Genomic DNA, 14,373 nt, shown 5'->3' with positions numbered 1-14,373 from the left:
TAAAAAAATTATCCCAAACAAAATCTGAATCATATCTATATATATACATAGTTACATGCTAAAACTTCTAAGCCAGAAAAATTGAGGACAACTGAGGATTTGCTAAAGAAAGAACAATGATAATTGCAGAAAGATAAGTAGAAGGGCAGACTGCTTATGATAAATAACAGTAACTTAAGTTTCGTTTGGGATGACTTTCTTACTGTTTTTTAAAACAACTTTTTAGTATAAAAATTTTAATTTTTATACTAAAAAAACTTCTTTAAGAAGCAGCAAAAAAAACTGTCCCAAACGAAGCCTTGATTAGTAATTCATATTAGTGATTCAAAGATACATAGGCCAAGATAAAACTACAAGAACAAAATCCAATGGATATTCATGGTAAAGCTCATACTGGATGGAGTACTGCAAAGGAGAAAAATTTTGCTATCCTGAAACACTGAAACAATTAGTATCAGCATATTCTGACATAATTTTTTTTTCAGTTCAAAACAAAATGTCAGGAACATAAAATCTAAAATAAATCAAAATCAACTGACTTTATGCACAGTGACAAAAATTCACTCAGAAATCACATAACAAAATGGAAAATGAACCAACAAATATTAGCAAGAGCTTTTTTAAACAAAATTCAGAGTAGAACTCAAATCAAAGGAAAAAGGGAAAATGGTTTTCAGATGGGAAAAAATAATAATAACAAATGTCCCATTCAAAGCAGCAATAGGGGTAATATCAATAACCAAATCAACAACAACAGAAAGAGCCTCCTCCAAATTTAAATATTAAAAAAGAAGCATGATCGATCACCTGTAAAAAAATTTGAAAAATGAAAGTCTTGATCTTTATAAGTATGATAAGCAACAGATCATTTAAGTAGGTAAAATTTCAATTAAAGAACAGTTTTAAATTGGAAGAATACCATTTGAGAAGTTATCGAGGAGTGCCCCCAACTCTTAGGTGTCTGATTTTAGACCATTAGTAAGATATGTATGATAAGGAAATACTTAAATATTTCAAGTAAACCGAAAATAACGAAAACAAAGATACAATTGATCCTCAATTCGAGAGGATGATCGCTCTCTCCCAATTTCTAGACGAATCTAGAGCCCAAGACACCAAGAAGAAACTCTAACAAGAACACAATAATCAAAACATAACCCTAACTCTAATTCCCTCATCCTACTTAAAGCATACAATTAATTAATCAAGCCAAATGACTAAGGAGCCCTTGTCGCACCCTCCTTTCCCTCCAAAGAGTTTGACTTTGAAGTTTTAGTGGACCCCACTCCTCTCTCTCTTTGTTGCCGCCCCTCCTGCAATAAACAAGGACTGGTCCCCTAGGGGTCGGTTGTAATTGGACCTATCCACTAGGGACCGGTCTAACAATGTAGTCCCCATGTAAGTCTATCATGCTTCTCTTAACTTCATATGTGGTATTTATATGACTGAAGTTGTCATACACATCTGAGTAGCTGATAACAAAATGCTAAAAAAATAACATAACCCTCCTGACAATTTAATCATCAATACATAAGAGTTATTTCCTTCATTGCTAGAGAAAACAAATCATTTCATTGCTTCAACATTTTATATTTTGATTTTTGAGATATATTTGAGTCAATTGGAGTCAGTATTTGAATCTTTACTCGAGCCGTAGTTGAGCATTATGCTTTCAAATTCTATAACTAAATGTACTAAATGCTCGTTTTTATCAACAGATATGTTGGAGATTGTATCTTTGCCATATTAAATCTATTATAGCAAACATATGTTGGAAAGTGTATCTTACCATATTAAATCTATTATGGCATGTTAAGGATTACTGGTCTCAAGTTGGGTACCATACGATAACAAGTTCAACTAGATTATACGCAATTTAAGAAGGCGAATTCAAGATTCTTAAATTAATAACAAAGTTAAACTTATGTACAATACAATAAAATTATGACAGCAGGTGATAAAGCAAACACTTAAAAAATAAAGTTGACATTAAAAATGATTTGTTGATACTAAGATCTTCTGGGGAAAAGATTTTTAAGAGAAGACCATTATTCAAACAAAAAAAAATGTAAAAGGGATCTTTATTGGTGTTACGTGTGATAAAGAGTTTAACATCTTAATTTTATCTGAAAAACCCAACATACATACAAATGTGAGAGAAGAGTAAGAATTATAAGAGACACCAGAATTTTTATGGGAAAAACTAGAGGAAAGGGAAAAACTATTGGGTTTGATCATGTTAAAATGATTCCGCTAATATTTGTATTTGATTACAAGTAAAGATCTTCCACGAAGAAAAGCATTTATGCATTGTAAAGAACACATTGGTTGGTTGAGGTTGGAAGAAACCTTTGCCAGGAATCCAGTATAAATATGAATGTTGAAATTGAGAGTTAGAGTTGACATCAATGATGTGCATTGACTTTATAAGTAATGACATGTGTTGGCATTGTTAGTGATAGTAGGTGATGAAGTTGGGTGACAGTGGCTGGAGAACCATAGTCAGCAGGCGACGGAGGTCGAAGGACTACAGTCTACAGGCAACTGAGGTTTAAAGGACCATAGTCAAGCATAGTGGTTGGGAGATCTTAGACAAAATAAGTGGTTTGCAGTTCGCAGTCAGGCAATGACGATCCAAGGAATGTAGTTGAAAGGCAACAGAGGTCGGAAGACTCTAGTGGGCCAGCGACGGAGGTCGAAGAGACTATATTCAATCAACGATGATTGGATGACATTAGTCGGCAGGCGACATAGGTTGGATGAATATAGTTATCGGACGACAGAGGTTAGAAGGATTGTAATCGGGTGTTTGTAGTCAAAGGACTGTAGTCGATGGGCGATAGAGGTTGGAGACTCAACAACGATGGCTCAACGGTGGTGCTTCAGGATCCTTAGAGCCTCAAAGTTCTCTTAAATCTCAAACTAAGGATCCAAGATCCTCCCCCTCCCAATATAAATAATGTGGGCCTATTTATAAATTTTTTAGAGTGACACACCTGTAAATATGGAGAAAATCCAAAACACTTAATTGAATGACCCATATTGATTCCCTTAATCATAAAGTGTTCATTCCAAAACTTACATGCCTTCTTGATGCCGAAATTAAGCAATATTTGGCTCGTTGAATTTTTCTCGTCGAGCTGCTCGATTTGATTATAAGCATACCAATTTTAGAGATAATTTGGCCATCCACTTAATGTTTTAAAGTTTCCATTTATCCTTCAGGCACTTGATTCAGACTTTGAGTGGACCAGTTTTGAGTCGTTGGATTTGTCTCGTCAAGATGTTCAATTGGACTATAAGTTTGCTGAAATATGAGTTCAGATGATTTTGAATTTAATTTTGAAAGTTCCCAATTAAAATATACATCAAAATCCATGCCGATCAAAATGATTTTTAATGACATATCAATTGGATTTTTATTGACCTTGAAAAAAAGTTTGAGTATTACAAGAATTGACACAATGGATATTAACAAATAACTATTTATGTTAAAAATATGTTATAGAGATTAAATAAATTCATGCTGAAGCAATAGATAAAATTTAGAATTATTATTTATTAACCAAAAATCTTAATTCTCATTTCTACCTCATTATACCTTAAAATTTATGGATTTAGTAAATCCTGGTATTGGTTGGATTTAACTTAAAATCCACAAGTTTTTTGCATACCCCTCCGGTACTTTCACACCAACACGCCACTGATCACATTGATACCTTCTCCGACGAGCTCCTCTCACAACTTCTTTACTTTTTCATCGTCGAGGGTTTCTAAATTTCGGGGATGGGCATTTGGGGTAGAAAGATGGGTTCCCATCATTAAGGTAATTTAATATTTTAGTTTTATCCATTTTGATAATTTTATACTTACTAATATTAATTAAATATAATATATTAACTATTCTAATTATGCCTTATCCAAAGAGCTATGGTTGTTTCATTATTCCTATTTCATAGCTCTGCATGGTCTACTTTTAATTCTTTTAGATTAAATAGTTTCCATTGGTTCTTTCAAAAGAGAGTATTTGGACTCTTCTGCTACAACAAATAACTCTAAAATACAGATCAATCATATAATAACGATGGAAAAAAAAAGATTAATTATGTAATACAATAATTCATAATATGGAACCTATAATTATCACACTAATGCTTGCCTAAAATACCACTAATACTGTACAGATAAAGGATCAGAACTGGCCATGTGAGGAACAAAGCAGAAAAAGGGTGGGTCCTAACATAACTATAAAAGAGAATACTAAAATATCAATTGAATATACAAGTACACAAGTAATTATAGTGCATGCAAACATGTTGATAGCAAAGCCCACAATTTCAAACAAATGGTAAGAATCCAAAGTCAAAACTTTTCACATTACCTATTAAGTTTATTATGTTATATGGCCTTTGCTCATAGAACAGCACTTCAAATAATATTAACATCAGAATTTAACTTTGAGAAATATCCCATATCAGTTAAAAAAGAAACAAAAAAGAAAAGTTAAGTTTATTGTGAAGCAACTAAAACAAGTCGTTCCAGACATAGGAAAATCTCCACAGATCTATCAACCTTATCTGAAAAACAAAAAGTTTGAACTCCTTTTGTGAGGTTTAGATGCTGGTACCTCATTCCATTTGGATCCATTACCGTGAATTCGTGAAGAAATACTCCAAAGAGTTTCATCAGGCTGAGTTTTTGTGGTCAATTGTGATGTTTTGTTGCTTGCATTTGACTTCATGAGTGGATGCTTGCTATGCTTCCCCATCCCATTTGCAAGCAACCATCGAGAACCAGAATGTTGCTGAATCGAATTGCCCCAATGCTTTTTCTTTTCAGGTTCAGCCTTCAAACCGGCTACGTGAACTTCAGCGACTTTAAACTGAGGAATTACATCGACAACATTTTCCTTTTCTAGTTTCAGAACAGGTTCCTTCTCAGTATCAGACTCATTCTCTTGTTCAGACTTGGTCGTACCTGAAACTGTGCAGTAAATTTTAGGTTTAGGAGGGATAAAAACGCGCTCCACTTGAATTAAAGCAAGCATTGGGGTCCCAACGGGCTCATAATTGCGAAAGGGATCACGAAGCTGCACCATTAGTGCCACTGTGAAATTGTTTTCCAATAAACCCCACCTCCTACCTGAGATTTTTCCTTTTTTATCATCTTTCCGGCCTCTGCTCGAAAATTCAGTAGGTTTAGCATGATGGGCAGCAAGAATCTTTGATGTACGATCACTAAGCTCATATTCTTCTTCTACTATTCCCATATCTAGCTGCATCCACTCATCCAAAGAAATTGACAAACCCATCAGACCGTCAACGTCATCCTCATTATCTTTAACATCAAGAAGGTGTAATCCTACAGCACCTTCTAGGCCTAAGGATGTAAGATTCCGGACTTCTTTTCGATCAAAATTTGAAATCTCACCAACAACTTGTTTAGTGATATTTGTAGGTACCTCTTCATCAGACATGCCAGACTGTATCTTGAGACCTTCCATTGACAGAGCTTCAATTTTGTCCATTGCTAATGGTGCAAGATCTTCCAATGACACATAATCACAGTTTGATTCTCCACCCCTATCTGTTGCTCCGGGACCATTTCGATTAAAGAGAGAATCATCTTCATGGTTCTGATGTGAACCCTGCCTGCATGGGGTGGAAACACCAAAAACAATAAATTATAATTAAGCCAATTTGAGGAGAGTGAAGTAGCACAATGATTTTTAGGAAGCGAGAAAACCTTTGAAATGTTTCCGTATCAGGTACAGAATGCCATGCAAGTTGTTGCATGAAATTACCAGTAATTTCTTCTAAGGGCATTAACTTACTAGCTTGCATTGATAGCTTCTCAACTCCAATGGAAGCCAAGTGTTGCAATACTTCCATGTTATCAGAACCCATTTCTGCAGGCAGAACTACAGGCTTTGAAACCTGCATGATCAGGCTTCCATTACTCTTAGAATCTTTAAACAAGTTTGGGCTCATTGAGCGCAGAAACCCACCATCTTTTGTCTGAACAAAACACCCCAAGTTCTCACCAAGAGGTGGTAACTCGGGAGGTTCCTCAGGTGGAAGATCAATGGGACTACCAAATCCATTCCTGCTTCCAGGCGGAGAGCTGTCAAAAACCTTCTCATTCAAGCCCCATTCACGCAACAAAGCCTCAGTTTCGGCATCCTCAAGTACTCGAGCCATTGATTTACTTTCCATTGATTGGGATGGTTTTTTATTCTCTGAATCAGCGTCATAAACAGTTGAGGAAAAATCAAAACCTTCTGAACTATTAACCCAATTTATTTCCTCATCAACTTCAACGTCAAAACCAAACATACCACAACCATGACCCAGAGATTCCCTCCTGAACTGTTTCCAGAGCTGTTCCCTTGGCGACTCTGGATCACCCTCAGAACTCAAATCTGTAGAACCATGCTCCACATCTAGCATGCTCAAGAATTCACTAGCAACTTCTTCTGTCAGATCATCCAAACTGCAGGAGGGGCTCTTCATACTTGCTGCTTTTTGCTTCAGCTCAACGTCATCAAAACTCAAATTTTCAGAGGTTTCTGCTTTTAGTTCTGGATACCCCATTTCTTCTAGTTCGTCAAATGAGATGCCAAAGAAGGTTGACTCATCATTCTTCAAAGTAGACTCTTCAAGTAAAGTGGCTAGCTCTCCAGTCATTTGATGACAATAAGAGTTCTCATCTTCCTTTTGATTTGCCTCCCCTTTAATCACTTCAATCTCAGAGAAATCCTGCATCACGGCCCTCTCAGAATCCAGCCTTTTAGCAGTCATATTTATGTTATCCTCTTTAGTAATCTCCATCTCACATTCAATCACCATTAATTCATCCTCTGTACGCTTCAGCATATTCAAATCACACGGTTCTGGCAGAACACAACATTTCATTTCAGCTGAATTATCCTGTTTATCAATTACCCCAGCCTCTACCCTTGAAGCAATCGAGTCTGGAACCACATCAAGTTTATTCTCCATGATCTCCCCAAGAGCTTTCACATCATCAACAAACTGAGAATTCTTCGCTGGAAGGCTTCCAAGCCGTGTAACTCTGTTCGCCCTATCCCCCTTTTCACCAGAAACCTCGAAAATTTTCGTATCTCCACCTGGTTTCTGTACCTTCTCATCCCCAACAACAACTGAAAACCCAAAACTAACACTCAAACAAGCCCCAATTGCCTTACCGGACAAACGGAAACTCGTGCTCCAGTTTCCAGAACTCTTCCCTTCCTCAAGCTCCTGCAGATTAAGCGGCAGCAACCTCGTGAGATCAACCTTGTGCTTGCCAAGGTCGAGACCTGGAGAACCAACCACCGTAACATAGATAAGAAAATGCTTCGCTTCATATTTAGCAGAGCCCTGCGCTCGGCTCCGGCTTCCATACACAGAACAGTTATAAGTAAGCGACTCATCAAACTTGGCCGCGGCACGGTGAACAACTGCAGGGCGAGTACGGGTAGAGCCAGAATCGACTGCCGCCCGGCGCCAGTGAACGCAGAGACTGGAGTCGGCAAGGGCAGGAGGAATGTTGTCGATTGAGTGCACGCACATGGAGAAGATGCAATCAAAACGGCGGTGGCGGATGTGGGAAAGAGCTTTGAGCGGCTTCCAGTTCCACAGAGAAGACGGCTTCTTCTCCTTTCGATCGGAATCCGGTGGCGCAAAGGACTTGCCGGTGGAAAGAGAGCGTGATGGAGCACAGCCTACAGCTGCATGCCCTGAAGTTGTTCAATAAAGACGCATTAACATTTAGCTCGCATTAAACATTCATATATTGAATTTGAATTCATAAGTTTTTCATATTTTATTCGATTGAGAATATCGAAAATTCATATCATTCTTTATAATTTCAAATCTATATAAATATAATTTTAACAGTATAGCTACTGGGCTCCTTCAATCTATATCACCTAGCATGTAATTTGAGTGATCAAGAAATACTTGAAAGAAAATCCGCCTCAATCACACAAAACAAACTGTTTGTGCGATTGCTTCTGTGCATCTTAGCTCTAAACTAAAGTGCGCAAATGCAAAGAGTTTTAGCTACAGTAATTCATTACTTTCACCGGTTCATCCTCACCTCCCTTCTCATCTCTCAACTGCGATTCTCTATCATTGCGGCTTCCGGAAGGCGGTACAGCACGGCTACGGCTGCGGAGGGGTTTGGATTCCACATTGAGCGCCTTGCTTAGGGCTTCGATCTCACGGAAGTAGCCACCGTGTGACGATGGATCAACAGATGACCCTTCCAGCCCTCGCATTCTCTTTAGATGCCTAACGACGGATATTACGAGGACAGAGTGTTCTGATCAGAAATCCTAACACGTTAGGGAATATGCAAAACCCTAATCAGTGAAAGAAGAAGAAGAAGAAGAGGAAGGAGATGAAGTTTACTTTGGGGATTTTGCGTCGCCTTCTTCCGGAGTTCAGGAGAAGACCCCGCGGAGAAGGGAAGAAGAGGAGCGGGTTCGGTGAGCTATGTCGCTGTAAGGGCAAGAAAGGAACTTGCGGTGCTTTACGGGAGATTGATGGCTGTACAGTGATTTTTGTAGATACGCATACACTCGTGAAGATTGGGTGCTTAGTAAAAGAAAGAAAGTTTGTAAAGATATTCACTTTTTTTTTTTTTCATTGAATTTATTATTTTTATTACATAATTTTTCAAATGTATTAGACGAGTATAGGTAAATTCAAAAAATAACAAATTAAATTATTAAAAATTCATAATTATAATTATGACTATACAAATATTATTAATATCCACTAATTTAATATTGACTTTCACATTTAATTTAATTATATTGTCAAATAATTTAATTGTAATACCTAATATTAGAGGTGTCAAAATCGGACAAAAAGTTGGGTTTTCATTCGACCCAAATATGATCAAATCGAATTTGATCCGTTGAATAAACATGTTAAAAATGTGGACCCGAACTCGAATAAAAATGTTAAAAATCGAGTTGGCTGATCAACCCGAACTCGACCGTTTTAATAAATGAGTCAGAATTTCAAACCTGAATATGAGTCATTTGTTAAACAGGTCAACCTGAATTCAAATTTTTTAAAAAAAAAAATTCTAATAGAATTTCTTTTATTTAATTTTACATGCTTATTATATTTATATAATATTTACATATTCAAACTATGTTTATTTTTTTCTTTTATGTATTTATCAAATGTATAATTTTTGTTTAATTTACACATAAATAATAGAATTGTATTTATTTTATTCTTCATATTTTAAATAATATTTTTACCCAAAAATAAAAATTATATATATTTGCAACTAATTTTCAAAAGTCTATTTACAGTGACACATATAACTGATTTTTTAAATAAAATAATGATTTTAACCATATTATGTTATAATGACATAATATAAATAAATAAATTGAATAAAGCTAAAAAATTATTGTTAATAATTTAATATATCATATTTTAATGATTATTGAGCATAATTGAACCTCTTAATTTTTCAATTACGAGTTGCTCATATTTTGCTACATTTAGTTAACTATAATTCTTTATTTTTTACTGTTTGGTTTTTTTAGTGTTTATTTTCATCAATTTATTATAAAATTTTGAGTTTGGGATAATTTAATTAAAATTAATAATATTTCGTTTTGTTTGAAAATGTTTCAATCATTTTTAATGTAATTAAATAAATTTGGATTTAGTGTGTATTTATTTATTTATATTGAAATTTTATATAATATTTGTAATTTGAATTTAAAATATAATTCGTATAAGTTGCTTCGCATGCGACTCTGGTTTTATACGGGTTGTGAATACGACCGCATGCGACCGTTGAACAAGTCGAAGCGGAATATGCTAAAATGTGGGTAGAACAGCGAACAGCATCTCAGCAAATGGTTGAATAACGAGGGGATAAAATTTAGGGCCCACAATGACGAACAATTATTTGGTTCGGTGAACGTACGCTCCTCTACGTTCGGCCACTAATATTTTAGCGACACGTAGCATTAAGAAAAGTCGCCGACCCGACCCGCCGTTTTTTGGGTTCTCGTACATGCATTTTTTTAATTCCTTTACAAACCGAACAACATCCCATCACTTTTTGGATATATTTCAAATATCTAGCAAATAGGATTTATTGTGTATTTATTTATTTATATTGAAATTTTATATACTATTTGTAATTTGAATTTAAAATATAATTCGTATAAATTGCTTCGCATGCGACTCTGGTTTTATACGGGTTGGTGAATACGGCCGCATGCGACCGTTGAACAAGCCGAAGCGGAATATGCTAAAATGTGGGTAGAACAGCGAACAGCAAGCATTTCAGCAAATGGTTGAAGAACGAGGGGATAAAATTTAGGGCCCACAATGACACACGGAATTCACGAGGGGTGAAAGTAATAAATAAAATTGGTTATTTTTTTCCCCCCGAACGTGCCGAGTTTTGAATTTGAACTGCTGGGTCCCACAACTCTGATCTTGCGGGGCCAAAAGAAGCATGGGTTAGTAAACAGGTTTAAATAAGAAAAATAATACTCGCCGGATAATTATTACCATGTCTTACTAACCCATGCTTCTTATTGCGCCGCGCGAAGATCAGCAGCTTTGCGGACCCAGCCAGTTCAAATTCAAAACTCGGCACGTTCGGGGAAAAAATAACCAATTTTATTATATTACTTTCACCCTGCGAATTCCGTGTGTCATTGTGGCCCTAAATTTTATACCCCTCGTTCTTCAACCATTGCCTGAAATGCTTGCTCGCTTCGCTGTTCTACCCACATTTTAAGCATTATTCCGCTTCGACTTGCTCTCAACGGTCGCATGCGGCCCGTATTCAACCAACCCGTATAAAATACAGCAGTCGCATTGCCGAAGCAATTTATACGAGATTATATTTAAATTAAAATTACAAATATTATTATAAAATTTTCAATATTAAATAAATAAATACACACATAAATCCAAATATTATTTAATTACATAAAAATAATGAACATTTTCAACAACAAACAAATATTATTAATTTTAATTAAAATTATCCCAACTCACAAAATTTTATAATAAATTGATGAAAATAAACACATAAAAACCAAAACAGTAAAAAAAATAAAGAATTATTTAGTTCAACTAAAATGCTAGCACAAATATTAGCAGCAACTCGTAAATGAAAAATTAAGGAGTGTTCAATTATGCCATATAATTCATTAAAATATCGATATATTAAATTATTAACAATAATTTTTTTGGCTTTATCATATTTATTTATATTATGTCATTATAACATTAATATGGTTAAAATCATTATATTTATTTAAAAAATCAGCTTATATGTGTCACTGATAAATAGACTTTTGAAAATTTTGCAAATATATATAATTTTTATTTTGTGGTAAAAATATTAATTTAAAATATGCCAAGAATAAAATAAATACAATTATATTATTTTATGTGTAAATTAAAAAAATCTATTACATTTGCATAAATACATAAAAGAAAAAAATAAACATAAGTTTGAATATGTAAATTATTATATGCAATATAATAAGCATGATAAATATAAATAAAGAAAATTCTATTAGGAATTTTTTTTTTTTTTTTGCGGACCATTTAGGCCCATTAGAGCCAAACTCACACACACAACGAATACACATGGACTCGCAACTTGGACCTCTTAGTTGGAAGTCTAAGCTTTCAACCAATAGACCAAGAGAGTTGTGATTCTATTAGAATTATCAAACATGTTTTATTTTAAATTAAATTGCCTATATTAAGCATTCAATTATCTTTAATTCATTATAGATTAGATATGAGTTGTCAAAAAATGACCCAACAGCCAATCGCACATGGAGAAAAAAATTTGAATTCAGGTTGACCATGTTTAACAAATGACTTCCATACTCAGGCTTTGAAATTCTGGACTCATTTATTAAAACGGTCGAGTTCGGCGGCAATATCAGCCAAACTCGATTTTAACATTTTTATTCGAGTTCGGGCGTCCACATTTTAACATGTTTTATTCAACGCGATCAAATTCGATTAATCATATTTGCCGATCGCAATGAAAACCCAACTTTTGTCGATTTTGACAACCTCTAAATATTAGGTATTACAATTAATTTATTTGACAATTATAATTAAATTAAAATGTGAAAGTCAATATTAAATTAGTCGGATATAATAATATTTGTATAGTCATAATTATAATTATGAATTTTTAAAAATTTTAATTTGCTTATTTTTATGAATTACCTATACTCGTCTAAATACATTTGAAAAATTATGTAATAAAAATAATAAATTCAATGAAAAAAAAAAAAAGTGAATAACTTTTTACAAACTTTCTTTCTTTACTTAAGCAACCCAATCTTCTACGAGTGTATGCGTATCTACAAAAATCACTGTACAGCCATCAATCTCCCCGTAAAGCACCGCCCAAGTTCCTTTCTTGCCCTTACAGCGACATAGCCTCCACCGAACCCGCTCCATCTTCTTTCCCTATCTCCGCGGGGTCGTGTCTCCTGAACTCCGAAGAAGCGCGACGCAACAATCCCCAAAGTAAACATCATCTCCTTCCTTTCTTCTTCTTCTTCTTTCACTGATTATTGGGTTTTGCATATTCCCTACGTGTTAGGATTTCTGATCAGAAACACTCTGTCCTCGTAATATCCGTCGTTAGGATCTAAAGAGAATGCGAGGGCTGAAGGCGTCATCTGTTTATTCCATCGCTCAACGGTGGCTACTATCCGTGAATCGAAGCCCTAAGCAAGGCGCTCAATGTGGAATCCAAACCCCTCCGCAGCACGTAGCCGCTACCGCGAATGCACCGCCTTCCGAAGCCGCACTGCATAGAGAATCGAGTTTGAAGAGATGAAAACGGAGGTCGAGAGATGAACCGGTGAAAGAAAGGAGATTACTGTAGTTAAAACTCTTATGCATTAGCGCGCTTAGATTTAGAGCTAACGATGCCACAGAAGCAATCGCACAAACACTTTGTTTTGATGTGATAGGCGGATTTTCTTCCAAATTAATTTCTTGATCACTCAAATTATAGCTAGTGATATAGATTGAAGGAGCCTAATAGCTTATTACTGTTAAAAATTATATTTATATAGATTGAAATTTATAAGAATTAATATTGAATTTTCAATATCTCATCGAATTAAAATATGAAAAACTTATGAATCAAATCTCAATGTTATTTGAATGTTTAATGCCGAGCGGTAAATGTTAATGCGTCTTTATTGAAACACTTCAGGCGCATCAGCTGGTAGGCTGTGCTCCATCAACGCTCTCTTTCCACGCGCAAGTCCTTTGCGCCACCGGCCATTCCGATCGAAAGAGAAGAAGCCGTCTTCATCTGGAACTGCGAAAGCCGCTCAAGCTCTTTACCACATCCCCACCGCCGTTTTGATTGCATCTTCTCCATGTGCGTGCACTCAATCGACAACATTTCCTCCTGCCTTTGCCGACTCCTAGTCTCTGCGTTCACTGCGCCGGCGGCAGTCGATTCAGGCTCTACCGTACTCGTCCTGCCGTTTGTTCACCGTGCAGCGTGCCAAGTTTGAATGAGTCGCTTACTTATAACTTGTTCTGTGCTATGGAAGCCGGAGACGAGCGCAGGGCCTCTGCTAAGCTATATTGAAGCGAAGCATTTTTCTTATCTATCGCTACGGTGGTTGGTTCTCCAGTCCGACCTTGGCAAGCCACAAGCGTTGATCTCACGAGCGTTGCTGCGCTAATCTGCAGGAGCTTTGAGGGAGGGAAGAGTTTTCGCTGGAAACTGGAGCACGAGCTTTTCCGTTGCTCCCAGCTAAGGCAAGATTGGGGCTTGTCTTGCAGTGTTAGTTTTGCGCGTTTTCAGTTGTTTCTGCGGAATGCAGCAAGGTACAGTAACCACGTGGCGAGATACGACAAATTTTCGAAGGTTCTTCGGTGAAAAAACGGCGGGATAGGCGCGAACAGAGTTACACGGCTTGGAACTTTCCAGCCGAAGCAATTCTCAGTTTGTTGATGATGCTGAAAGCTCTTCGGAGATCATGCTGCAGAGACTAAACTCTGATGTGGTTCCAGACTCGATTGCTTTGGGTAGAGGCGTGGCGGGTAATTTGAAGCAACAGGTGATAATTCACTGAATGAAAGTGTTGTGCTTCTGCCAGAACCGTGTGATTGAATGATGCTGAAGCTGTACATAGAGGTATGAATTAATTGGTGCATTGAATGTGAGATGGGGATTACTAAAAGATAACATAAATATTGACTCTAAAAAAGCTGCGATTCTGAGAGCCGTGATGCCAGCGCACCCAATTTCTCTGAGATGCAGTGTATGCTAATAAATTTCCTCCAAGGTGAAAATCGTCTCTCTTGG

The 14,373-nt window shown here is 36.1% G+C and overlaps 1 protein-coding gene across 2 annotated transcripts; it reads right to left on the bottom strand.

Moving 5' to 3' along the window:
- Nucleotides 1–290: 290 nt before the first annotated feature.
- On the bottom strand, nt 291–8,506 carry LOC110107800 (protein PLASTID MOVEMENT IMPAIRED 1-RELATED 1). 2 transcript variants are annotated; one of them, XM_028694013.1, is made up of 5 exons: nt 8,418–8,506; nt 8,104–8,328; nt 5,746–7,741; nt 4,628–5,651; nt 291–439 (listed from the first exon to the last, which is right to left on the bottom strand). In XM_028694013.1, exons 2-5 carry the CDS (start codon nt 8,282–8,284, stop codon nt 389–391), a joined length of 3,252 nt encoding a protein of 1,083 aa, XP_028549846.1. In that variant the 5' UTR covers nt 8,285–8,328; nt 8,418–8,506; the 3' UTR covers nt 291–388. The 2 variants fall into 2 exon arrangements, with proteins under 2 accessions (XP_028549846.1, XP_020693848.2); XM_020838189.2 differs by having other exon boundaries at nt 336–431.
- Nucleotides 8,507–14,373: the final 5,867 nt, after the last annotated feature.

The sequence above is a fragment of the Dendrobium catenatum genome, unplaced genomic scaffold (genome assembly GCF_001605985.2).
Source record: "Dendrobium catenatum unplaced genomic scaffold, ASM160598v2 fragScaff_scaffold_390, whole genome shotgun sequence".
Classification (NCBI taxonomy): Eukaryota; Viridiplantae; Streptophyta; class Magnoliopsida; order Asparagales; family Orchidaceae; genus Dendrobium; species Dendrobium catenatum.
Note: the sequence above shows the minus strand (reverse complement) of the source record. Positions and strands in the feature narration are given on the sequence as shown.

Bases quoted from the DNA above. Each gene is read 5' to 3' on its own strand.
- LOC110107800 (XM_020838189.2), bottom strand. From the start codon at position 8,284: ATGCGAGGGCTGGAAGGGTCATCTGTTGATCCATCGTCACACGGTGGC. The intron at 5,652-5,745 runs GTTTTCTCGCTT...CACCCCATGCAG, and splicing joins GATACGGAAACATTTCAAAG to GCAGGGTTCACATCAGAACC. The intron at 432-4,627 runs GTACCAGCATCT...TCAGTGTTTCAG, and splicing joins ATGGATCCAAATGGAATGAG to GATAGCAAAATTTTTCTCCT.